Source organism: Nomascus leucogenys, chromosome 4 (assembly GCF_006542625.1).
Source record: "Nomascus leucogenys isolate Asia chromosome 4, Asia_NLE_v1, whole genome shotgun sequence".
NCBI lineage: Eukaryota > Metazoa > Chordata > Mammalia > Primates > Hylobatidae > Nomascus > Nomascus leucogenys.
The window spans coordinates 95,526,329-95,553,559 of NC_044384.1; the positions used below are offsets into that span (position 1 = coordinate 95,526,329).

At 37.9% G+C, this 27,231-nt stretch overlaps 1 protein-coding gene across 5 annotated transcripts in view; it reads left to right on the top strand.

Moving 5' to 3' along the window:
- Positions 1-27,231, top strand: part of ERC2 (ELKS/RAB6-interacting/CAST family member 2) — a 987,712-nt gene that overhangs the window by 296,157 nt on the left and 664,324 nt on the right. For all 5 annotated transcript variants that reach the window (XM_030811586.1, XM_030811582.1, XM_030811583.1 and 2 more), the window contains one exon: positions 11,527-11,601. In XM_030811586.1, the coding sequence (XP_030667446.1) occupies positions 11,527-11,601 (75 nt within the window). The remainder of the gene's footprint in view (positions 1-11,526; positions 11,602-27,231) is intronic.

Below are 27,231 nucleotides of genomic sequence, written 5' to 3' on the forward strand. Positions count from 1 at the left end.
TAGCAATATAAACCAAGTGTTATGTTAGTAATTAAAAGAGCGAGTTTAGACATCAGACTTACCGTGCTTGTACTCTCAGATCTTACCACTCTTGCAATCTTGGGTATGTTACCTAACTCTCTCAGTCTGAGTGGCTGTACCTTTTCCATGGGGTGGTAAGTCCTATGCGGTGGAATGCTGTGCAGAGCAAATCAGGCACTAGATGGGAAGCATGGGGCTTTCCATATGATAATCATTGTGTAAGTTATAGCTGCTGTTATTATTGTTGAAATTAACATTTGTGGTCTTATATTCCAGGAAATATATTCCCTTTTCCATTAGACGGTCAAGTTCCTTGAGACCTGGGATGGTGTTTCATTTATCTTTGCTGTCTCTGCATTGCTTAACATGTGTTAGGTGTCCAATAATTATTGAACTATATAACTAAATTTTATTGTTTCTCCCTATGACATTGCTAACATAACACAACTGGCCAAATATTAATATAATTTCATTCTATTAATTTCTATAGTTTCCAGGACCATAACATCTAAAGGACCAAGATGAATCTGTGAAAAAATCTTTAAAGCAGATTCAGCAAAAGGAGCACATTATCCATTAAGACAAATTAAAGAAAGATGTACATGTACAGAGATTCAGATAGCATAGTTTTAGGCTCCCAAATGTCCATTTACTTGTGACAGCTGAAAAATAATTTACTAATAACTTCCTACTGTATTTATCTATTTCCATGGAAACTGTTTCCTTGTCTGTCTAGAATTTGAAGCCTTCTGTGTAAGACAAATATCTTTATAAGAATATAAAGATATTCTTATATATATCTTTATATATGGGCTAATACATTCTGCCCCCTCCGCAGCCCTTACCTCTTGGATCTCATCTCTCAGCATTCACCTCAGCATTCTTTCCACTCCAACAACCCTGGGAAACTTGCTGTTCCCCAGATCCTCTAGGCATGACATCACCCTCGTTGAGAATGCATACACTAGAACATAAGCTCCGTGAAGGCAGGGATTCTCTGTGTGTCCCACCTGGCAAATAGTGGATTTTTGCTAAATGAAAATTATTCAATTAGACCCAGTGGCAGTGCATTAATGCTAGCCAGTGTCAGAGCACAGAACAAGGAGGCAGGGAAGGCGTTCTGCCAGACTGCCTTCTTTAATGTGCTATCAGGAACACTAATCATTAAAGAGCAAAAACAGTCATAAGGATACATTTCAGTGATGATTGTATACTGTGTGTCAGTCCATATATTTATCCCAACCTCTCTACCCGATGAGATAGCCGTGACATTCATGAGGAAACCGAGTATTAGAGAAAATCCAGTAACTTGCCCAAGGTCGTGCACCCAGTAAGTGGAGTGGACAGGATCTCACTCTAGAGGATGAATTTAAAGATTTTATCAGCTTTATTTTCCAAATAGTGAGGTTTTATTTTCCACTTTTATTTTTAACTTCTTGCTTTATTGTGTATGGACAAAGAATGTAGCCTGTATATTAACTTTTGCCTTTTGGAATCCATCTGAGGTTTTCCTTGGTGGCCTGGTATGGGGTCAATCTTTAAATATTCCATTGAGTCTTGAAATGGAGGTTATTGGATCCAAAGTTCAGTGTAACTGTCTATTAATTTAGGCTTATTAATTCTATTATGTAAATATTTTAGGTTATTATTTATAAACGCTTGATTGGTCAAAGATTGAGAAGGTTATTAAAATTTGAAAGTAATTGTGTTTTTTGTTTTTGCCCCACTTCTTCTGTGTGCCAACCATGTTTGCCTTTTAAGTTTTAATATCTAATATGGACATGGGTCTCAGACAACTGCTGTTATGATAAAATTCTTTCATTTTCAAATACTGAAGAAAAGAATGGGAAATGAGACTGAATCAAAGGAGAAACAGGGAAGTGACTATCATGAAAGAAGCCAGTGGAGGTGTCAACTTCAAATATCAACTCAAAGCCAAGTGGTGAAATGGGGGCAGTGTAGTGAGGCGATTAGGAGCAGTGGCTCTGGAGTCAGACTGCCTGGGATAAATTTCTGCAGTACAGTTCAGTAAGGTTTTCTTGAGTAAGTTAATAACTTCTCTGTTTCTGTTTCTACAAGTGAAAAATGGTGATAATAAAATGGTGATAATACCTACCTAGGGAGGTTATTTTGAGGATTGAACACATTAATATTTATTAAATACTTAAAAGAGTGCTTAGCACATAGCAACGTGTAAGTAACTGTTAGCTATTATCATCCTTCAGAGCAGACTCCTTTTGGTCGAAAGTACTGTAGGACTTCCAGGCTTATACATACAGTGTCATTTGTACTGTTTCATTTAATCAATCCATCAGTGTTTGTTGAGCTCCTACTGTTGGCAGGCACTGTGTTAATTACTGGGCATGTAATGGGCTTAGAGTCACTGTGCTCATGGAGTTTACCACTCCATGATATACACAGACATGGATTAATTAATTTTATAAATTAGTGTAAAATTGTGGCCATATTCAATGACATGGAGGAAAAGTACACAATGCTATGAGAGTGTACATGAGGGTATGGAATGTTAGACTAGTCTAGAGGGTCAGCTATTGACCTTCCTGTGATATATTTGCAATATATGACTGCATAACACATTACCTCAAATTTAATGGCTTAAAACAACAAACCTTTATTATCTCATAGACTCTGTAGGTCAGGAATTTGGGAGTTGCTTAGCTGGGTAGTTCTGGCCTAGTGCCCCTCATGAGGTTGCAGTCAGGCCGTTGGAAAGGGCCACAGTCATCTGAAGGCTTGAATGGGACTGGATGATCCATTTTCTTGATGGCTCATTCACATGGCTTTTGGCAGGAGGCCTCGGTTTCCTGTCACATGGGCCTCACCATAGGATGTCTTGATATCCTCATGATGTGGCAGCTGCCATCTGCCAAAACAAGTGATCCAAGAATATGAGCAAGAAGCCATAATTGCTTTTAAGCCTAGGCCTCAGAAGTCAAACGTTTCACTTTCACCTTATTCTATTTGTTAGAAGTGAGTTACTGAGTCCAGTCTACAGTGAAGGAGAAGACATTTAGGCTTCACCTTATAAAGAGAATGTTGAAGAATTTGTGGACATATTTTAAACTACCCCCTGAGGAGTAACTCTTTTTCCTGAGATTGGCTAGTATGAGTTTTGAAGATATCCTAGACCAAGGGTTGACAAACTTTTCTATAAAGGGCCAGATTGTAACTATTTTCAGCTTTGCAGGGCCATATGTTCTCTGTCACAACCACTCAGCTCTGCCATTGCAGCATGAAAGCAGCCATAAATAATGTAGAAATCAATGCGCATAGCAGCGTTCCAATAAAACTTTATTTACCAGAAGAGATGGTGGGCTGGATTTGGTCTGTGGGCTGTAGTTTGATAACCTCTGTGGACAAAAGGGAATAAAGGGGTGGAGTATTATTCCAAACAGAAATAACAGTATGTTTTAGAAAGAAGAGAATTATTGTGCATTTAAGATACCTAAAACACACTTGATTCTCCACCCCTCCATGTACTGAGAGGTTTATTGAAACACTGTAATGGAAAAAAAAGTAGGAAACACTTATTTATAGAATTACTTATTTAATGTCATTGATAAAGTTTGAAAACATAAATATTGTTGGGTAAAAACCAAAATGCAAAAAAGCTTTGTGCAATAGACAGCTGGTATTTCTGTAAGTTAAAAAATAGCATACTGTATTGTTAGCTTTATGTTATTTATGAGGACATACATACGTAATGAAAGCACAAAAACATGCATGAAAAAGATAGACACCAACTTCAAGATGATGGTTACTCTCTGAAAGGATAGAGATGGGAAAGGTTGTGGGTCTTCAACAATTTCTGTTTCTGTTTTAGAAAAGCTTTTAATTGTGGTAAAATACACATTATATAAAATCAACTGTCTTAACCACTTTTAAGTGTACAGTTCAATAGTGTTAAGCATATTTACATTGTTGTACAACCAATCTCTAGGACTTTTTCATCTTGCAAAACTGAAACTCTGTACCCATTACACAACTCCTCATTTCTGCCTATCACCACCCCTGGCAAGCACCATTTCACTTTCTATTTCGATAAGTTTGTCTACTCTAGATACCTATCATAAGTGAGATCATGCAGTATTTGTCTTCTTGTGACTGGCTTATTTCACTTAACATAATGTCCTTGAGGTCTATCCATGTTGTAGCAGGCATTAAAATTTCCGTCCTTTTATGGCTGAATAATATTCCGTTGTATGTTTACATGGCATTTTGTTTATCATTCATTCATCTATGGACACTTGGGTTGCTTCTACCTTTTTGTTATTGGGATAATGCAGCTATGAACTTGGGTGTACAAATCTAAAGCAGAGTTTTGACAAAATGAATGATTGGTGAAATAGCCCACTGTGCAAATTTAGTAACCTGAGGCTCTTCTCTCCTCCTATTCTTCCACAGCACATTCTACTTAGACTTTCACTCCTGCCATCCCCCAAACTGCTCTAGATGAGGTCACTAATGACCTTGACTAAGTCCAGGTCCTCAATTCTCCGGCTTCATCCTATTGATCTCTCAGTAGCAATTGATATGATGGTCACGCTCTCATTATGGACACAGCTGCTTCACTTGATCTCCAGGATGCCATGCTCTTCATTCTCTTCCTACTTCACTGGCTATCCTTCTCAAGGCTCCTTTGCTGCTTGCTCCTGACTTCCTGACCCCTCACTCTTGGAGTACCCCTGTGCTCAATACTCTGATCTCTCTTCTTTCTATGCTCAGTCCCTAGTTGATTCATCTAGGTTTTAAATACTGTCTATTCACTGATCCCAAAGTTGTCATTGTAGTTCTTACTTCTCCCCTCAAATCCAGACTCATCTATTTAATCACCTACTCAGCACCTTCACTTAAATGTCTAATATCATTACAAACTTAACACATACAAAACCAAAACTCTTAGTTCCCATAACTCCCACCTTTGCTTCCCAATCTTCCGTCTTGGTGGTCCACTTCCATTCTTCCTGTTGTTCAGGCTAAGAGCCTTGGAGCCATCTTTTGCTTCTCTCTTTAGTCCTCAGGCAATCTATCAGGAAGCCAAGTCCGCCTCATGTTCAAAACATATCTAAACTCAACTTTTTCTTCTTGCCTCCACTCTGCTACCATGGTCCAAGGTTCTATCATGCCTTGCAGGAATTATTCCAGTTACCTCTAACTAGCTCTGATGGGTCTGTCCTTATCACCACTACCCCAAAACCATGCTGCAGTAGAACACTGGGAGTAATCCTTTAAGAAGGTGCCTCATGTCATGGTTTGCCTTTGCTCAGACCTTCCAATGTCTTCCCATTTTTCTCAGAGTAAAATCAGTGTCCTCATGACAGACTCCAAATGTGGAGCTCATCCTCTCATTCCCACCCACCCCTGCACTTCTTTGGCCTTCTACTTTCCCCATCCCTCATGCAACTTCAGCCACACACTTAGCCTTCACTGTTCTCTCTGCCTGGAATATCTACACAGCTTGTTCCCTCATTTCCTTTAGATGAAGCTTGTCCAGTCAGTGGTCTATGGGCTGCATGCTACCATGACGTCTTTGAATGCAGCCCAACACAAATTCATAAATTTTCTTAAAACATTATGATATTTTTTTGTGACTTTTTTTTTTTTTTTTTTTAGCTCATCAACTATCATTAGTGTTAGTGTATTTTATGTGTGGCCCAAGACAATTCTTCTTCTTTCAGTGTGGCCTAGGAAAGCCAAAAGATTGGACACCCCTGCTTTAGATCTTTGCTTAGGGGTCACCTTTTCATGAAGCTTTCTCTGACTATCCTATTGGAAGTTGTAATTGATCCGTGCCTCCCTAGTATTTCCCATTCTACTTCTCTGATTTATTTTCCTTTATAACATTTATAACAATGTAGTTTAGTCTCCTTTTAAAATTATCGTGCCTTTTCCTCCACTGGAATCTGGAATTTAAAAAAAACAAACAACTATGAAGGCTAGGATATTGGTCTGTTTGGTTCACTGCTGTATTTCTTGTATCCCATGTATCAAATTATTATTTGAACATCTGAATCTCCCATGTCTTAAGACTGACATGAGTTGATGTTTGAGATTATGGTGTTCCTTTCCTGTTGATTCCTCCAATTGGTGTCGGTCCATAATAGTGGCAATTTTAAAACATGGCTTCAAATTCTTTGGCACTCTTTCCTTTAGGAAGCATTCCTGTGACTGCTTCAAAAGAGCATGACAGAAGCGGTGCTATAGGACTTTAAAGGTTAGGTAATAAAAGGCCGTGTAGTTTCTTGGTCATGTGCAAGAAACTGACCTAGAATTCATGAGCATAATACAGTGGTGTGGTCTGATGCCATTAAGTTTGAGGTGGTTTGTTATACAGTAATAGATTTACAGAACAATAATGGGAAAAGGCCAGATAAACGTAATAATTACCTTTGGAATGAAAGTTAAGTTTTTAGTTGTTGTTATTATTATTTGGTCTGTTGAAGAAAGTACGTGGTGTGTGTGAACATTATTCTGACAGGTTCATCTTGGAAGCTAGTGTCCATCCAGATTAACTCACTAGACTCTAGACTCTCATTAACGCCAAGAAGTATCATTGAACCACTTGAGATTTCATGCTCAAAATTCTAGGCTCTTCATATACTTTTATGTTGATCAGCTGAAGGAGCTAGCAATTTTGCACTAGCTAAAGCCAACCTTGTCATGAAATTACAGGAAAATATATAATGTGGGGGTTGATGTCACAGTGAGATGTTAAATTTTGTGATGCCGCCAATTTTCTTCTCTTATTTTTTTCTGTTGTTTTTAAAAGTGAGAATAGGTGGGACTAGAAATACCAGCTGGAGGTCCTCATTTCAGAGTCAGCTGTTTATTAAAAATCTGGGTAATTTCAGAGCTGGAAGAGCGTTAGAAACCAATGCATAAAGCTCCTGATTCTGCGGATCAGAGAGGGGAAGCAGTATACCCAAAGTCTCAGGCTAGGCCTGCAGGCTCCTGACTTTTGGCTTCTAGTACAGTGCTCTTTCCCCTCAATAAGTGGTTCTCAGCCCAAAGTGTGGCTCAAAGGTAAACTTCTGGGGTGCTCATCCAGGCTCTGTGAACCAGCTGACATGGTGTACACCATTTTGCTTGCATGTGCTTTTGTGTCCATTTCCAGAAAGAATCCACTCCTCCTGTTTGATTTTTACAGAGATCTGTGACTCAGAAAAGTTTAAGTACCATTGCACTTCATGATTTAATAATACTATCATGTGAAAACTATCACAGTAAGTTAAATCTTATACTCATTCATACCTATATGAGAGGACATCAAATGCTCCTGGGGAAATTCATTAGTTGTTTAGGATTAGTGCATAATGGGTGCATCGCTCAGATGGTTAGGGGCAGCTGGAGCCTCCAGCAACCAATTCATCCTACTGTCTGTTTAGAAAATTTGGCAAGCAATCACACGTTAAAATCACTTTGGTGATTCAAAAGCAACAAACAATACAGGACTAATAAGGTATTATTTTGCCTTGTAGCCATTGCAGTTCTTAAAGCAGAAAGAGCTGGGATCTCTGTAGATAAAGCCTGAAAGCTCATAGGCTTAACTTAATAGCAGTTTATTTTTATTTCATATCACCATGCAATGTAGGTCTTCAGCAGCCTTTCAGATGATGTTTTAGAAGTGTGGGCTTTTTCTATCTTGAGGCTATACCATCTTCTTGGATATTGAAGTCCTTCACTTCTAGCTAGTAGATAGAAAAAGAGGGAGAGTTGAGGACTAGTTAGGAAGTTTTTATGAAAGTTGATTGCGTTGCTCATTTTTTTAAAAATTTTATTATTATTATACTTTAAGTTTTAGGGTACATGTGCACAACGTGCAGGTTTGTTACGTATGTAAACATGTGCCATGTTGGTGTGCTGCACCCATTAACTCGTCATTTAGCATTAGGTATATCTCCTAATGCTATCCCTCCCCCTCCCCCCACCCCACAACAGTCCCCAGTGTGTGATGTTCCCCTTCTTGTGTCCACGTGTTCTCATTGTTCAATTCCCACCTATGAGTGAGAACATGCGGTGTTTGGTTTTTTATCCTTGCAATAGTTTGCTGAGAATGATGGTTTCCAGTTTCATCCATGTCCCTACAAAGGACATGAACTCATCATTTTCTAACCACATTCCACTGGCCGGAAATAAGTCCCATGGCCCCATCTAGGTAGTGGTTGTGGGGCCTCCTAGCAACAACTCTGTAGTATGGAAGAGGAGCACAAACCTTCCTTGGGCAACTGGTCCCCTGCCACAGAGTGAGTATTATAATAATCCCAAATCTCAGAGATAGGTGAAGTGTGTGAGATGAGATTTTCAGACAGTCCATGTTGTCTGGATATAGATTACAGTTTTCATTTACCTGACACCTTAGGAATCAAGGTGAGCCTCAGAATCGATGAAGTCAGGATTGAAAAATATTGTAATTAAGAAAATTACAATTCTTGGGTAATTGGAGATTTTATTTTATTTTTAAAGGAGTGACACAGAGGGTAAGGGCCCAATCAGGATTTTTAGCTGGTTTGTATTATAATATAATTTGTATAATTATAGCAAAGAGAACTCTGTTTCCATTTTTGCATAACTCCTGCTACAAGTTTAGCTTTTTTATTGCATGTTTACCCTTGACAATATTTTCGTGTTTGGCAGAAATTACAACAGCACCTGCCTTTACCTATGGTTTTTATTTTCACTGTGTTGCTTAGTCGCTTCTTCATTATTTTTCCCTGTTTTATACAAGCTTAACCTCTCTCCTCAAATTATAATTTTTATTCTGGAACTAGGATTGGTTATGGTATGAAATTATTATGAATTGCATTCCTGGCTTTTAAAAAGATGATTTTGATGCCACCTGGTATCAGAATGGGTGATCTATGAAATGAATTTCTTCTAACACTTACTACAGAGAAACTCTGACAAGTGACTTACTTTCTGTTTTCTTGTCCACGAGTTTTTACCGGTCCAGTGAACTCCAGCAATCTTGGAAGTAATGTTGAGGACCAAGTAGATTTTTCCTTTGTGGAAGCTGAAATCTCATGGGATCCACCCGATGCTGTGTTGGCACTGGATTGTAGTGACCCATGAAAGCTGGAAAAAAACCATCACATTACTCCAAATTGATTGGAAACTTGTTCTAATAACTAATGTTACAAATTAAATATACAAACTCATAAATTATATTAAAAACTCATAATTTCCTAATTTCTTATTACACTTTACTATTATCTAAGATCTTGAGGTTGTTACATTTACTGTGTCTGTGTGGTAGAAAATACCATACAATGGGGGTGCTATTGTGTCTCCCTTCCCAAGTCTGCATTCAGGGATGCCACTTGGGTAGCTTGATATTGGCCATGGGGGTGCAGGTTTTTTAATTTCCAGCAGTCCACGGTACTCACCATATACAACATCTTCATTTGGTAGTGCTGAGGCTTGAACGAGACAAGCAGTGCTAGGGACATCACAGATGCTCAATAAAGGACAGCTGCCTTTAGGGTCCTTCCTTCAGAAAATCTCTGCCGTGTCCAGAGAGTCCAAAAATGGTAGTGTTGCCAGATGATTGCAGTCCAGTGCCTCTAGAGGGACACAGGATCTCTTTCTGTTTCTCTATTCATAAATGTTTGGTAATGGTTGACTTCATCCCTTCCCAGGGATATGTTAGGGGAAAAAATATCCTGACTGATGTGAGAGCATTTTGAATAGTTAGGAAGTATAGTTCTCAAATTGGAGGTTGAGAAAGAGCTTTGTACAGGGTTGCTGATTTGTGCCAGTGATGAATTTGAGAAGAAAATATTCTTTTCAGATTCCTGGTCCAGAGCTGTAGCATTAACTCCCCCACACTGGTCCTTGGACATGTGCCCTGTGGTCCACCTGTAAGATTTCTTGGGCCACTGGCAAATATAATAAGGACAGCATAATAGGATGTGGGCAGAAGACTGCCTGCTTATCTTATCCTGGATAGGACTATCTTTTATTGTGTGTCTTGAGTGTTCTGACAGCTTTTACATTAACATGTCCTATCTTTTTTTTTTTTTTTTAAGACAGAGTCTCATTCCATCACCAGGCTGGGGTGCAGTGGCGTGATCTCGGCTCACTACAATCTCTGTCTCCCTGGTTCCAGGGATTCTCCTGCCTCAGCCTCCCAAGTAGCTGGGATTACAAGCACACGCCACTATGCCCAGCTAATTTTTGTATTTTTAGTAGAGACGGGGTTTCACCATGTTGGCCAGGATGGTCTCAATCTTCTGACCTCATGATCCGCCCACCTCCGCCTCCCAAAGTGTTGGGATTACAGGTGTGAGCCATCATGCCTGACCCCATGTCCTATCTTTTTGAAGTGACAGTGATAGTAGATGATAATGGTGGAGGTAGAGTTAATTTTAAATGCCTTTACTTGCAGAAAGCTAGAAATGATATTGATCCTCTTTTTTAACTCCATTTTAAAAAAAGTAAATGTTTGTGATCCAGTGGTTCTGAAAGTCTAGAATTACCCCATGTTGACTCTAAATTGATTTTTGTGGAAGCAGAAGTAAGTATTGATAGAATTATTCCATAGGTGACCTGAATCACCAGCGTGGGTATGTGTGAGCACCTTTGATTACTCCTGCCATTGCTCACTCTCCTAAAACTGTTGATAGTTAAGAAAATCCAAGTGTGATCTGGACACACATTGTCCTTATCTCTTCTCTTCTGCTAAGACAACTTTTCAAAGTCTCAACAGAACTGTTCTTTTGAGGAGAAGCATATAAAAAGCGACCTTCAAGATAAAAGTTGTAATTCTGTTGTTTGCTTTTTACCTAAAGAAATGTTCATCATAAAAAAATGTTCCAGGGTTTTTTGGGTCCACATCTGGCTTTAACAATTTTTTTCTCCCCTCTAACACTGTTGATACTAATGCCAATTTTAATTTCTTGGCATCATGACACATAAATATATAACCCACAGATGTGATTTTAAACAAGGACTGAAACTGTAAATTCGGAAGCAAGAGATTCACAGCGTTTCATCAGATCACTCTCAAAAGTGACACAGTTGTACTGAAATGGTTTTAAACTGCTCATTTCAAACCTGCCTCGGTAGCAAAATGCCATGCGTGCAGCAGATTTGCAACCACGTTAGTCATTTTCTTTCCTCTGTTTCCTTGCTGTGTTTGTATTGGGAGCACAGAGTAATGTAATTTAGTAAATTATGATTTGATGGCTGGGCATCAGCCCCAGTGTTGAACGGTATTTGGACTATGATTACTTGCTGGCTTTGTCACAGTTGACATTAATTATTGATGGAAGTTTCAGAAATAGCGCATGTGCCAGGAGCTTTTCACCGGAACGCAGGCTCCAGGCAGGAGGGATGCTAAAGAGTGTGGGGGAAGAGGCACCTGTGGCTTGTTTATGTCTGTGCAAGGGGAACCAGGACCCAGCAGGCTGTGTAGTACCTGTGTAAAGGTTATGGTGTAACGGAAGGATGAACCGTCAGGCTTATTTCTATCGTGTTCCTCCCCAGGAATTGCACCGAAGAAGCCAACTTCAGCCGGAGCCAGCCAAGACGAAGGCTCTCCAGACTGTCATCGAAATGAAGGTAGGAACTGTGCACTTTTGTCAGAAACAGTTATGCCTTGGGAGTTTGTTCTAACTTGGTGGTGCCTAATACAAACATGAAATGAACCTTGTGTTTTTCTCTAGGCACCCTGCTGGGTGCTTTACTTCTGGATTTTTTTTTTTACCTTCCTGGGCACATTTAATTTATTGGTCCTTTAATTAGGATGCCTTTTCTGGGCAAAAGAATAAAGGGCTCAAGAATCCATTGGCTGAAAGGAGCTGGGTTCCTTTGCAAAGCATGTCTAATCCTAGGGAGGTTTTGTGTGTGTTTTAAAAGTAAAATTTTTAAACATATTATAATTCTTTTCCTCCTATTCACATCACAATAAAAAGCACCTTTGAGAAATTAAGAGTTGGCAAAGGGAAGTTATTTTACATGCAGTGGTATTGTTAATAATTAAAATTCTGCTATCAGCAAAATTTACTTTTCAAAAAATAATACTTTCTTGTGACCCCAGTATTTTCTCCTAACCAAGTCTGGAAGTAATAACACTTTACTAAGTACTTGCAAAGTATCCTATTTAGCTGCGCAGGCATAGAGATACACTATTTAAAGGAATGAAAAATCCTTCTGAGAGGATTTAGGGCATTTAAGGAATCATGAAGTAAATGAGCATGACCAAGCCGTGATCTATGATTAAGAAACTTGTCTAAATGAAACTCCATTTCTTTGCTAGTATCTAGAAATTTGAAATCTTTTTATTTATAGTTTTTGCCAGAAGGATGCAAATAGTAAAGTATTTCTCTCAATAATAATTCATATTTTAATGTGTTCCATTAAGAAACAGTAAGTTTATAAGTAAGACGTTTGCAATCTGAAAATTCCACGCTCAAGTTTAACACTCAGGGAGTTTGCTGGTCACCATGGGCCTGCAAGAGAATTCCAAAGCTTGCCGATAGGATAATGAGTCTTCTCAATCCTTCTTGCAGCATATGATTTTGAATTATTTGCCCCCAAATTCCCAAGTTTTAAGGGAAAAGAAACTAATACAAGCTCTTGAATTCTTGGCATGTGCAATCTGAGTAGGGATTGTTTTTCTTTTTCAATGACAATTTCTTCATCCAAGTGGATTTTTGTGAAAATAATATAGGTCATTTGCTTTAAAACTGTGTCCCCCAAATGAGGTCACACGAGTCAAGGCACTCATAATGTATTTGTAGCATATGGGTTTGAAAAATATCTTTGAAGGGACCAAATGCCAATAGGATTAAACAATAATTATTAACCCTGGCTCATCAGTTGTTTTAAACTTATATAATTTAAACATTTTGAAAAGAAACAACATTCTACACTGGGGAATGGTAGGCCAGTGGTTCATAATTTAGAGTTTATCCTCACTTCACATTGGAATCAAACCTGATACTTGTTTAAGGCTTAAAAAAAAAAAAAAAGAGGAAAAATGAAAAGATGAAAGGACAAAAGACTTGATTTTTTTTTTTTTTGCAAAGGGTGACTCAGTCCCCCTTCCACCCACCTCCACACCCACCCTCCCAGTCAGCACAAATAGTAATGGAGAAGAGGACGTATATACAATCTATTTCCAAATTATCATTTAAGAAAAAAAAAAAGAGCGAGTTTCCAAGGCCTTTGGAAAAAACAGGAGAAACATCTCTTCTAATGTGGTGGGTAGTTTCCCGGTAAATGTCTCCATACAAAGACAATTGGTACCTTTTTTTGTGACTTTTTAAAGTAGAAAAATCTGTTTGATCCTAGTTTGTTGTTTCTAGCATTATGTTTTATTATAAAACAAAAAATTATAAATAAAAAACTCACTTAGGTCATCTACATGGGAATGCAGAGAAACTTGAATTCTAGGGCAAATTCATATCCACATATTATCAGTAAATTGAGCCTAGAGTTCTCCTTTCATGGATGCCAGTGTTGCTAATTTGTAGGCATGAGGCATTTGTATTTTTAGGACTAATGAAGAGCAATAAAATTTTCAGGAAATGGAAATGGATCCTGAAGTTTTTCTGTTGTCTTTTTGGATGCCTGTTAACTTACAAAAGCACTGCCTTCTGTCTTGTCAACAGAGAAGTCTGGGTCCCATTAGCATCTATCCTCAACATACCTAAATTGAGTTATGGAGGCAGCTGGTGGAGGGTCATCTCAGCCATGTGTATAGCTCAGGCTGGAGGCTGTGATCTCATCTGATTTTGTACATTACACCCCTGTGAAATTGGTGGGAATATTGGAAGTTCATATTGTACGGGCTTTAGAGTTGACTACCAAATCGAACTGACCCTTAAGCCTAGTGAGTGGAACTTGAGACCCTGTTGTATTTTAGCCCTGGGTAAACATCAGTGTCATCTAGTGCCTTAATAGAATTTAAAATTAAGAAGAGATTTCTTGGCCAGGCGCAGTGGCTCAAGCCTGTAATCCCAGCCCTTTGGGAGGCCGAGGCAGGCGGATCACAAGGTCAGGAGATAGAGACCATCCTGACTAACACGGCGAAACCCTGTCTCTACTAAAATATACAAAAAATTAGCCGGGCGTGGTGGCACGCGCCTGTAGTCCCAGCTACTTGGGAGGCTGAGGCAGGACAATGGGGTGAACCCAGGAGGCAGAGCTTGCAGTGAGCCGAGGTTGTGCCACCACACTCCAGCCTGGAGGACAGAGCGAGACTCTGTCTCAGGAAAAAAAAAAAAAAAAAAAATTAGCCAGGCGTGGTGGTGGGCACCTGTAATCCCAGCTACTCAGGAGGCAGAGGCAGGAGAATCACTTGAACCCGGGGCGTGGAGGTTGCAGCGAGCCAAGATCTCGCCACTGCACTCCAGCCTGGGTGACATAGTGAGACACTATCTCGAAAAAAAAAAAAGAAGAGATTTCTTAGACTAAATTGGGCTCAGAGATTATCCCTATTTGTTTCTTGCTTTTTAGAGGAACTAAGGGTGAGCTTCAACCCCCATTGTCCCTATATACACACTTTGCATAAACTCGCAAAAGACATTTGTTTTGAAAGTCTGTGAAATCTTGCCTAAATTCAAGCACTATTTAAAATCACAGTCTGGTAGTTCTAGATTTTTGTGTACCCCCTCTGGACTTTGGAGTTGTGAAAATATGTTTTTCTGGGGTGAACCCTGGGAAGTATCATCTGCCTGCATCAAACTGGGGGCAGTTCTTTTGCAGACATCACATCGACTGCAGCCTGTTGAGCCTGGGGGCTGAGGTTATCTGAATGAAAAACGAAAGGAAGCAAAGTGAATAAAGTTATTTGTGATTTATCTTCTTGCAGGAAGCTTCAAGTTTTAGTTTTGATCCTGATTTGGTCTGGCAGGTATGTTCCAAGTTTGCACTTAGAACACTGTGTGTGTTTCTTGGAAAATTAGTTTCTTGTAGGTATTGCAGTGCTCCTCCTTCTCTTGCTTTTGTGTCTAAAGATTCTTTGCTAAGCTCCTCTTTTCTGCTCTTGTGGATAACTGTCAATAAGAATGGCAGTTGAAAGGCTTGTTTTCTCTTTTTTCTTTCTTTAATGCTAATTCCTTTGAAAGAATGTGTGACTTATTTTTATTATAAATTTGACATGACATAAACATGACGTCCAAAAGTTTTACTTTCTTGGGTCATTCATAAAGCCATTTGTTTTTTTTTTAAGAAAATGAATGACAGTAATGGCAGTTCTTGTCAAATAATCTCAACCCCCGTTTTCATTGTTAGCTAGAACTTTTAAGTGAAGGAAAATCTATTTCAAAGTGGCTAAAATCAAAAGGAAATTTATTGGAAAAAAATTTACGGAAAAAAACAGGGATATTGCTTCAGGCACAGCTTGATCCAGAGGCTCAAAAGATATTAGCAGATCCCATTTTCTTTCATTCCATCCCTTATCTTGTGTTCCTTCATGTGAGCTCTATTTTCAGGCAACCTCTCCCTGCCTGTGAGCAAATGGCTACAGCAACTCCAACAATCACAAATGGAAGGGCAGGGAGAATGTTGTGTTTTTTAAAAAATGTAAAAACGCAACCCTTAGAGTAATAATAATTACTGAGATGACACATAAAACTTCACTCCAAACTTAGCAGCTGAGGCTGAAAAGAAAATACATAGAGTTTTCTAGAGCTCATTTGCTTAAAACATTAAATGATATTCTTTGGGAAAAACAAACATTTTGCTAGTATAGCAGAAACTGTCAGGTTTTCAGCAGAATTTATCAAAGAAGACATATATGAGTGACATAAGGGTTTTAGTAAAAGTTTCAGAATATGTGCTTGATTTGGTGAACTTGTTAACTAAAGTGGATTAAGAAGCCAGAGGCATAATGTGAAGTTAAAAGCAGTATTTCTGTGGTAATTGAAGTGAGGATTGTGGGTATTTAGCTTTCCAGTCCCGTGGTCAGCAAGGGCACTTGTGTACCTTGAGTTGTTCCTCTTGAGTGACATTTGTCCCCACCAGGCTTTTTTTTTTCTTTTTATTGGAACTAAGTAGTAAGCAAAGCAAGACTGAGCTCCACTAAGTTGCTAAAGTGTAAGTGGTACTATTGATGAAAGCATATGATTTTGCATTCAGGTGCAACGTTAATGCAGAGGTTAAGTTTTTGTTGTAAAAATAAGACTTCACTTTGTCTTTTTGCCCAGGCAGATAACTGTTGTTCTGCATGGAGCTGACCTGCAGCTGGGTTAAGTTTCACTTAAAAGGTATCTTGGTATTTGGTCAAATTTAGCCTGTTTAGTTCCACAAAATATGAAAGGGATGTACTGGAACACTGTGAAGTCAAGAACTACTACTTGGCAACTTTACCAAGTTTCATATAACTAGGAAGGGGAGAGAGTTCAAAGGCAAACCTAGACTACTCAACACAACCCAATACCCATTATGAGCTTGTCTGAGTCCTGGAATCTGGTCAGAGACACTATGAAGTAGCTGCCACTTCTTTGACTGTAGGGCCTACCTAGGTTTATTTCATTCGTCTTCTCGCAGGATGCTGTGTTCATATGAAATTTGTGCCAATCCCAGTTTTTCTAGTAAAGCAATTATGATGATGGCTTTTAGGCCTTAAGAATATGCCCCTGCTCCTTTTGTGGCTATTAAAAACAATAGGCCAGGCGCGGTGGCTCACGCTTGTAATCCCAGCACTTTGGGAGGCCGAGGCAGGCGGATCACGAGGTCAGGAGATCGAGACCATGGTGAAACCCCGTCTCTACTAAAAATACAAAAAAATTAGCTGGGCGTGGTGGCGGGCGCCTGTAGTCCCAGCTACTCGAAGAGGCTGAGGCAGGAGAATGGTGTGAACCTGGGAGGCGGAGCTTGCAGTGAGCTGAGATTGCGCCACTGCACTCCAGCCTGGGCGACAGAGCGAGACTCCGTCTCAAAAAAAAAAATAAAATAACAACACTAACAACAACAATGTCACCTGCACCACCAGTAATACCCAATGACAGCAACATCACTACCACACATGAGGGCTACAGCACTTGATGTGCAATAAACCTGTGAATAGGCAGAGTTATCCCCATTTCACAGATGAGGAAGCTATGGGTTAGAGAGGATAAGCTAGCTGCCCATGGTCCTGCAGCTAGTCAGATTGGCAGCTGAGATTTGAACATAAGTTTCTCCTCAAAGCTCTTACACTCTTTACTCCTTCTTTCTGTCTTTTCTAAAGATAGCCCATAGGTTCAAATGTTTTTTCTTTCAACATTTACTTTGGAAATTGTGCACTGATATTTGCATCCTGGAATGGGTAGAGGCAGCTCATGAGAGATGGAGTGGCTTATGTGATATTTTTGGAAAGGTGCAGAGCTGTACTTTGTGCTAAAAGGCAAAACTCATCCTTTTTACATGTATGTGTTATCGTGGCTCCAAATGGGGCTCCAAATATGTAAATTACAGCCAACATATGCCCTGTTTCTCCCCCTGCATTTTAAGTCTTGCTCTGAAGTCTTTTTTTAACAGCCTGGTGTGATAACTTGTTCAAACTTGTAAAGGACTGTGTGTTTTGATGTGCAGTGTGCATTTACAATATTAGAATTATCCTTTAGCTTACTTTTTTTTCTTGGGAAATGTCTTTATCTTCTCATTTTCCAACTGGACCCCCCAGTATAAAACAACAACAAGCCCCTTTATCCCATTTAACTGTTTGCCTTAAATAATGGGCAAAATGTGAGTTTTCAGTGATGGTCAAGTCAAATGTTAGCTCTGGAGGATATATGGTTGTCACTTAGAAGCAAGTAAGATATTTTTTAGAAGATGAGAATTATTTCTCTTTCCCCCCAAACTCTTCTTATGATGTATTTGACTCTACATGTTTGACTAAATGTTGCCAGTCAATAATTCCTGCTATTACCCAGGTTAGTTTTTGTGAATCTAACTCCTGAAGTTGCATAATAAACACCAGTGTTTACTGAGCAACTATTTTGTGTACAGCACCATGGTGAGGCTTTCAGGAAAAACTGAGCTGTAAGTCTTTAAGGAGCTAATAGAATGAAGTACATAAACCAGTTTATAAAGTGACTTAAGAAGGGCCAATGAGCTATGAGGAGTCAAAGGATATCAAATAAGAGAAGAACATAGAATGTTTTTTGGAGGAGGTAGCATTTGGAGAAAGCCTTGGAAAACTGGCATGATTTTGGTAAAGGGTAATATGGTTTATAAACAGTGGGAACTATAAGAGCCACGAGTCTAGTAAGTATAAGGAGTGTCTTTGAAAGAGCAAATCATTCAGTTTGATTGAGAGAAGACGTTGTAAATTTAAAAGGTATGGTAGGTCGCATTAAACTAGTAGAAAAAGAAGGTGGAGAGAAAGAAATAATAAACATAAAAGCTAACATTAAATAAATAGAGGATAAACATATACTAGAGAGGAGCACCAAAACTAAATGCTGTTTTTTTGAAGAGATTAACAAAAATGACAAATCCTGGTTAGAATCAGCAAGAAGAGTAGAGACAGCAAAAATAACCAATATCAGGGATGAAAGTGGGGCATCACTATAAACCTTATTAACATTAAAATATGAGAGGATTTTATTAGCAACTTTATGATAATAAAGTTGAAATTTTAGATAAATGAAAAAATTCTTTTAAAAACACAACTTGTCAAAACTTGCTTAAGAAGAAATAGAATATCTGAGTAGTCTTATATGTTAAAGGAAATGATTCTATAAATTAAAATCTTACCACCAAACCAAAAACCTAAAAACCCAAACCAAACAGAAACAATTAGACACCCAGATGGCTTTTTTGAGTGAATTGTACCAAATGTTTGAAGAGGAAATGAAATCAATCATACAGAAACTCTTCCAGAATAGAAAAAGAGGGAGCATTTCCCATCTTGTTTTATGAGGCCAGCATATGTTTGATATTCATACCCAGCAAATACATTACAAAAAAGGAAAATTACAAGCAATCTCCTGAGTAAACACTGATGATAGAAAATATCCTAGTGAATTGAACTCAATGACAAATAAATGACACGACCAAGTTGTGTTTATTTTAGGAATGCAAAGTTGGACTGATATTTGGCTATCAATCATGTTATCCACCATATTAAGAGGATAAAGGAGAAAGTGAATATAATTCATAGGTACTGAAAAAGCATTTGATTAATGCAACATCCATCCATGGCCCCCAAAAATGTTTGTAAGAAACTCAGAAGTAGAGGATTTTCTTAATCTAATAAGAATAGTTACAAGAAAGCTATAGCTAATATCATGTTCAATGGTAAATTGTTGAAAGCTTTCTCTGTGATATAAGGAATAAGACAAGAATGCCAGTTACCATCACTTCTATTCGATAATGCTATGGACATCCTAGGTATAAAAATTAGAAAGAAAAAAAAAACCATTTTTGTTCACAAGTACCATAACCTTGTCTGTAGAAAATATCAGTGAATCCATATATACAATATTAGATTAGTAAATAAATTTAGACAAATGGCTGGCCAGTATTTTAAAATGAATCTTATTTCTACATACTAGTTATAAACAATTAGGATGTGAAATTGAGAAAACAATATCACTTATACTGGTATTAAAAAACCCCAAATATATAACAGCAAGTCTAACAATAGCTATAAAAGACCTAATTTAAATGAAAAGGTATAAAACATAACTAAATGTAGAATAACTAAAAACTTCAAACAAGTGAAACAGCTGTCAGTGGTAGGGTGGATAAAAAAGTAGTGGAATATTCATACAGTGAAATGCTATATGGCAATGAAAAGGACCAAGCTATTGCCATACGCAATAGCATAAATGAATACTACCCCCAAAATAATGTTGAAAGAAGCCAGCCACAAAAGAACATATATATGTTCCCAAAACAAGCTAAACTAATTGATAGTATTAGATAGCTGTATAGTAGTTAATTCGAAGAAGAGGAGGGAAAAGTGAAAGTTAGGAGGGCCAGGAAGGAGGTTTCTGAAGTACAGGTAATATTCTATTATATTCTGTTTTGTGATCTGGTTGGCCCAAGTGTGTTCACTCGATCACAATTCATCATTCTGAAAGTCTATGATTTGTGTACTTTCTTATATTAATACTTTAATTAAAACGTTTCTTTAAAAATAAAGAAAAAATAATTCATCAATAAAAAGATAATTACAAAATTGGGCAAAGGATTTAATTAGACATGTCTCCAAAGAAGACATACAAATGGCCAATAAGGACATAAACATTACTGAACATCATTTGTCATTAGGGAAATGCCAATCAAAACCAGCATTAGATACAACTTCTCTCACACTAGGATGGCTAAAATAAAAAAAGACAGACAATAATGAGTGTTGGGGAGGATGTGAAAAATTAGAATTCTCATATGTTGATGGTGGGAACATAAAATGGTACAGCCCACTTTGGAAAACTGTTAGCAGTTCCTCAAAATGTTAAACATAGAGTTACCACATGACCTAGAAATTTCACTTGTAGGTACACACCCAACAGAATTGAAAACATAAGTCCACACAAAACACTATCCACAAGTGTTCGTGCTACCATTTGGCAAAAGATAAAACAACCCAAATGTCTATCATCTGATACATGAAGAAACAAAATATGGTATATCCACATAGTAGAATATTATTCATCAATAAAAAGTAATAAATTACTGATATATGCTACAACATGGATGAACCTTGAAAACATACTAAATGAAAGAAGTCAGTCAGAAAAGGCCACATATTATATGATACTATTAATTAAATGTCCAGTGTAGGCAAATTAGGGACAGAAAGTAGATTAGTGATTGCCAGGAGCTAGGGGGAAGGAGGAAAGAAGAGTTACTGCTAATGTGTACTGGTTTTTGGGTGATGAAGATGTTCTGAAATTAAATAGCAGTGATGGTTGCGCAAACCTCTAAATTATACACTTTAAAAGGGTGAATTTTATGGTATGTGTATTATATCTCATGAAAGCTGTTATTAAAAATAAAGAAAAATATTATAAAGGAAATGATCAATAACTTTGCTTACTTAAGGCTTACAAGAGATTCTTAAGGGCATTCTAAATATGGATACAAAAGAATGATACCTGCTGCCACAAAAACATACTTAGTACATAGCCCATAGACCTATAAAGGAACCACACAATCAAAACTACAAAGCAACCAGCTAGCAACTTCATTATAGGATCAAAACCTCAAATATCAATATTAACCTTGAATGTAAATAGTCTAATGCCCCACTTAAAAGGCACAGAGTGAAAAGTTGGATCAAAAGACAGATTTATCTGTCTGCTGTCTTCAAGAGACCCACATCACATGTAACAACACACATAGGCTCAAAGTAGAGTTGGAGAAAGATCCATCGTGCAAATAAAAACCAACCAAACAAAAAAGGAGTGGGGGTCGCTATTCTTATGTTGGATAAAACAGACTTTTAAAACCAACAGCAGTTAAAAAGGACAAAGAAAGGCATTACATAATGATAAAGGATAAAGACTTTTCTAACCTAAAAATGTATGTACCCAACATTGGAGCACTCAGATTCAAAAATATGAACTTGTAAGACTTATGAAAAGACTTAGACAGCAACACACAATAATAGTGGGAGACTTCAACATCCCACTGTGAGCATTGGACAGATCATCAAGACAGAAAACTAACAAAGAAATTCTGGACTTAAACACAACACTTGACGAATTGGACCTAATAGACATCTACAGAATATTCCACTCATCAACCACAGAATATACGTTCTTCCCACCTGCGCATGGAACATACACCAAGATCAACCACATGCTCGGCCATAAAGCGAGTCTCAATAAATTCAGAAAAATTGAAATCATACTAACCATACTCTTGGACCACTGTGGAATAAAAATAGAAATCAATACCAAGAAGATCTCTCAAAAGCACATAATTACATGGAAATTAAACAATTTGCTCCTGAATGACTTTTGAGTAAACAATGAAATTAAGGCAGAAATATAAAAATTATTTGAACTACATGAAAACAGAGACACAAGATACCAAAAGCTCTGTGACAGAGAAAAAGCAGTGTTAAGAGGAAAGTTTGTAGTGCTAAGTGCCTACCTCAAAAAGTTAGAAAGATCTCAAATTAACAATCTAACATCACACCTAGAAAAACTAGAAAAACAAGAGCAAACTTACCCCAAAGCTAGCAGAGAAAAGAAATAAAAAAAACAGAGCAGGACTGAACACAATTGAGACCCAAAAATGCATACAAAGAATCAATAAAACTAAAAATTGGTTCTTTGAACAGATAGATTGATAGACCATTAGCTAGATTAACAAAGAAAAAAAGAAGATCCAAATCAGTTCAATCAGAAATGACAAAGGTGACATTACAACTTATCCCACAGAAATACAGAAGATCCTCAGAGACTATTATGAACACTTAAATGCACACAAACTAGAGAATCTAGAGGAACTGGGTAAATTCCTGGAAACACACACTCTCCCAAGATTCAATGAGGAAGAAATGGAAACACTGAAAAGACCAATATTGAGTTCTGAAATTGAATAAATAACAAAAAACCTACCAACCAAAAAAAGCCTTGAACTGGATGGATTCACAGTTGAATTCTGTCAGACATACAAAGAAGAGCTGGTACTAGTTCTACTGGAAATATAGCAAAAAGTCAAGGAGCACGGACTCCTCCCTAACTCATTCTACAAAGTCAGTATCACTCTGATACCAAAACCTGGCAAAGACACAACAAGAAAAGAAAACTACAGAGCAGTATCCCTGATGAATGTAAATGCAAAAATCCTCAACAAAATACTATCAAGCCAAATTCAACAACATCAAACAACTCACCACAATCAAGTAGGCTTCATTTTTAGAATGCAAAGTTGGTTCAATATGTGCAAATCAATAAATGTGATTCAACACATAAACAGAATTAAAAACAAAAACCATATGATAATCTCAAAAGATGTGGAAAAAGCTTTCAATAAAATCCAACATCCCTTCATGATAAAAACTCTCAAGAAACTAGGCATTGAAGCAACATACCTCAAAATAATAAGAGCCATCTATGACAAACCCATGGCCAACATCATATTGAATGGGCAAAAACGACACATTCCCCTTGAGAACTGAAACAAGACAAGGATGCTCACTCTCATTACTCCTATTCAACATAGTACTGGAAGTGCTAGCCAGAGCAATTAGGCAAGAGAAAGAAATAAAAGGCAAGTAAACAGGAAAAGAAGAAGTCAAGCTATATCTCTTCACTGACGATATGATTCTATACCTAGAAAACCCTAATGACTGCCAAAAGGCTTCTGAAACTGATAAACAACTTCAGTAAAGTTTCAGGATACAGAATCAATGTACAAAAATCAGTAGCATTTCTATACACCAATAGTGTTCAAGCTGAGAGCAAAACCAAGAATGCAATCTCATTTATAATAGCCACACACACACGCAAAATACCTAGGAATACATCTAACCAAGGAGGTGAAAGATCTCTATGAGGATAACTGCAAAACACTGCTCAAAGAAATCACAGATGACATAAACAAATGGAAAAACATTCCATACTCATAGAGTGGACGAATCATCATTAAAATGGCCATACCCCTAAAGCAATTTGCAGATTCAATGCTATTCCTATCAAACTACCAATATCATTTTTCCCAGAACTAGAAAAAACTTTTCTAAACTTTATATGGAACCAAAAAAGAACTTGAATAGCCAAGGCGATTGTAATAGGCTGTCCTCACATTGCTATAAAGAAATACCTGAGGCTGGGTATTCCATAAAGAAAAGAAGTTTAATTGGCTCATGGTTTGGCAGGCTGTACAAGCATGGCAACAACAACTGCTCAGCTTCTTGTGAGGGTCTCAGGAAGCTTACAGTCATGGCAGAAGGCAAAGCAGGAGCAGGTACATCACATGGCAAGCTGGAGCAAGAGCTGGGAGGAGGGCCCAGACTCTTTTTCAACAACCAGATCTCATGTGAGCTAACTGAGCAAGAATTCACTTAGCAGCAAGGGGATGGTGCTAAACCACTCATGAAGGATCCACTCCCATGATCCAATTACCGCCCACCAGGCCCCACCTCCAACATTGGGAATCATATTTCAACGTAAGATTTGGAGCAAACATCCAAACCATATAAGCAATCCTAAGCAAAAAGAACAAGCCTGGAGCCATCATATTATCCAATGTCAAACTATACTATAAGGCTACAATAACCAAAACAGCATAGTATTGGTATAAAAACAGACACATTGACCAGTGGAATAGAATAGAGAACCCAGAAATAACTACACACACCTACTGCCATCTGATCTTTGAAAAATTGACAAAGATAAGTAATGGGGAAACAACTTCCTATTTAATAAATGGTGCTGGGATAACTGGCTAACCATATGCAGAAGAATGAAACTAGATACTTACATTTCATCATATATAAAGCTTAACTCAAGATGGATTAAAGATTTAAATGTAAGACCTCAAACTATAAGAATATCAGAAGAAAATCTAGGAAACACCATGCTGGACATCGGCCTTGTGAAAGGATTTATGACTAAGTCTTCAGAATCAATTGCAACAAAACCAAAAATTGACAAGTGGGACCTAATTAAACTACAGATCTTCTGCATAGCTGAAGAAACTATTAACAGAGGAAACAAACAATCTACAGAATGGGAGAAAATATTTGCAAACTGCACGTCCAGCAAAGGTCTAATAACCAGAATCTATCAGGAACTTAAACATTGAACAAGCAGAAAAACAAATAATTCCATGAAAAATTAGGCAAAAGACATGAACAGACACTTCTCAAAAGAAGACATGCAAGTGTCCAACAAACATAATCATCAGAGAAAAGCAAATAAAAACTACAGTGAGAAGCCATCTTACACCAATCAGGATGGCTATTATTAAAAAGTCAAAGCACAACAGATGCTAGTGAGGTTGTGGAGAAATGGAAACACTTACATACTGTTGGTGGTAATACAAATTAGGTCAGCCTCTGTGTAAAGCAGTTTGGAGATTTCTCAAAGAATTATAGCTTACCAACCAAAAAGAGTCCAGGACTTGATGGATTCACAGTTGAATTCTACCAGAGGTACAAGGAGGAACTGGTACCATTCCTTCTGAAACTATTCCAATCGATAGAAAAAGAGGGAATCCTCCCTAACACATTTTATGAAGCCAGCATCGTCCTGATACCAAAGCCTGGCAGAGACATAACCAAAAAAGAGAATTTCAGACCAATATCCTTGATGAACATTGATGCAAAAATCCTCAATAAAATACTGGCAAACCGAATCCAGCAGCACATCAAAAAGCTTATACACCATGATCAAGTGGGCTTCATCCCTGGGATGCAAGGCTGGTTCAACATATGCAAATCAATAAATGTAATCCAGCATATAAACAGAACCAAAGACAAAAACCACATGATTATCTCAATAGATGCAGAAAAGGCCTTTGACAAAATTCAACAACTCTTCATGCTAAAAACTTTCAATAAATTAAGTATTGATGGGACGTATCTCAAAATAATAAGAGCTATCTACGACAAACCCACAGCCAATATCATACTGAATGGGCAAAAACTGGAAGCATTCCCTTTGAAAACTGGCACAAGACAGGGATGCCCTCTCTCACCGCTCCTATTCAACATAGTGCTGGAAGTTCTGGCCAGAGCAATCAGGCAGGAGAAGGAAATAAAGGGTATTCAATTAGGAAAAGAGGAAGTCAAATTGTCCTTGTTTGCAGATGACATGATTGTATATCTAGAAAACCCCATTGTCTCAGCTCAAAATCTCCTTAAGCTGATTAGCAACTTCAGCAAAGTCTCAGGATACAAAATCAATGTACAAAAATCACAAGCATTCTTGTACACCAATCACAGACAAACAGAGAGCCAAATCATGAGTGAACTCCCATTCACAATTGCTTCAAAGAGAATAAAATACCTAGGAATCCAACTTACAAGGGATGTGAAGGACCTCTTCAAGGTGAACTACAAACCACTGCTCAATGAAATAAAAGAGGATACAAACAAATGGAAGAACATTCCATGCTCATGGGTTGGAAGAATCAATATTGTGAAAATGACCATACTGCCCAAGGTAATTTATAGATTCAATGCCATCCTCATGAAGCTACCAATGACTTTCTTCACAGAATTGGAAAAAACTACTTTAAAGTTCATATGGAACCAAAAAAGAGCCCGCATCACCAAGTCAATCCTAAGCCAAAAGAACAAAGCTGGAGGCATCAGGCTACCCGACTTCAAACTATACTACAAGGCTACAGTAACCAAAACAGCATGGCACTGGTACCACAACAGAGACATAGATCAATGGAACAGAACAGAGCCCTCAGAAATGATGCCGCATATCTACAACTATCTGATCTTTGACAAACCTGACAAAAACAAGCAATGGGGAAAGGATTCCCTATTTAATAAATGGTGCTGGGAAAACTGGCTAGCCATATGTAGAAAGCTGAAACTGGATCCCTTCTTTACACCTTATACAAAAATTAATTCAAGATGGATTAAAGACTTAAATGTTAGACCTAAAACCATTAAAATCCTACAAGAAAACCTAGGCAGTACCATTCAGGACATAGGCGTGGGCAAGGACTTCATGTCTAAAACACCAAAAGCAATGGCAACAAAAGCCAAAATTGACAAATGGGATCTAATTAAACTAAAGAGCTTCTGCACAGCAAAAGAAACTACCATCAGAGTGAACAGGCAACCTACAGAATGGGAGAAAATTTTTGCAACCTACTCATCTGACAAAGGGCTAATATCCAGAATCTACAATGAACTCAAACAAATTTACAAGAAAAAAACAAACAACCCCATCAAAAAGTGGGCGAAGGACATGAACAGACACTTCTCAAAAGAAGACATTTATGCAGCCAAAAAACACATGAAAAAATGCTCATCATCACTGGCCATCAGAGAAATGCAAATCAAAACCACAGTGAGATACCATCTCACACCAGTTAGAATGGCCATCATTAAAAAGTCAGGAAACAACAGGTGCTGGAGAGGATGTGGAGAAATAGGAACACTTTTACACTGTTGGTGGGACTGTAAACTATTTCCACCATTGTGGAAGTCAGTGTGGCGATTCCTCAGGGATCTAGAACTAGAAATCCCATTTGACCCAGCCATCCCATTACTGGGTATATACCCAAAGGACTATAAATCATGCTGCTATAAAGACACATGCACACGTATGT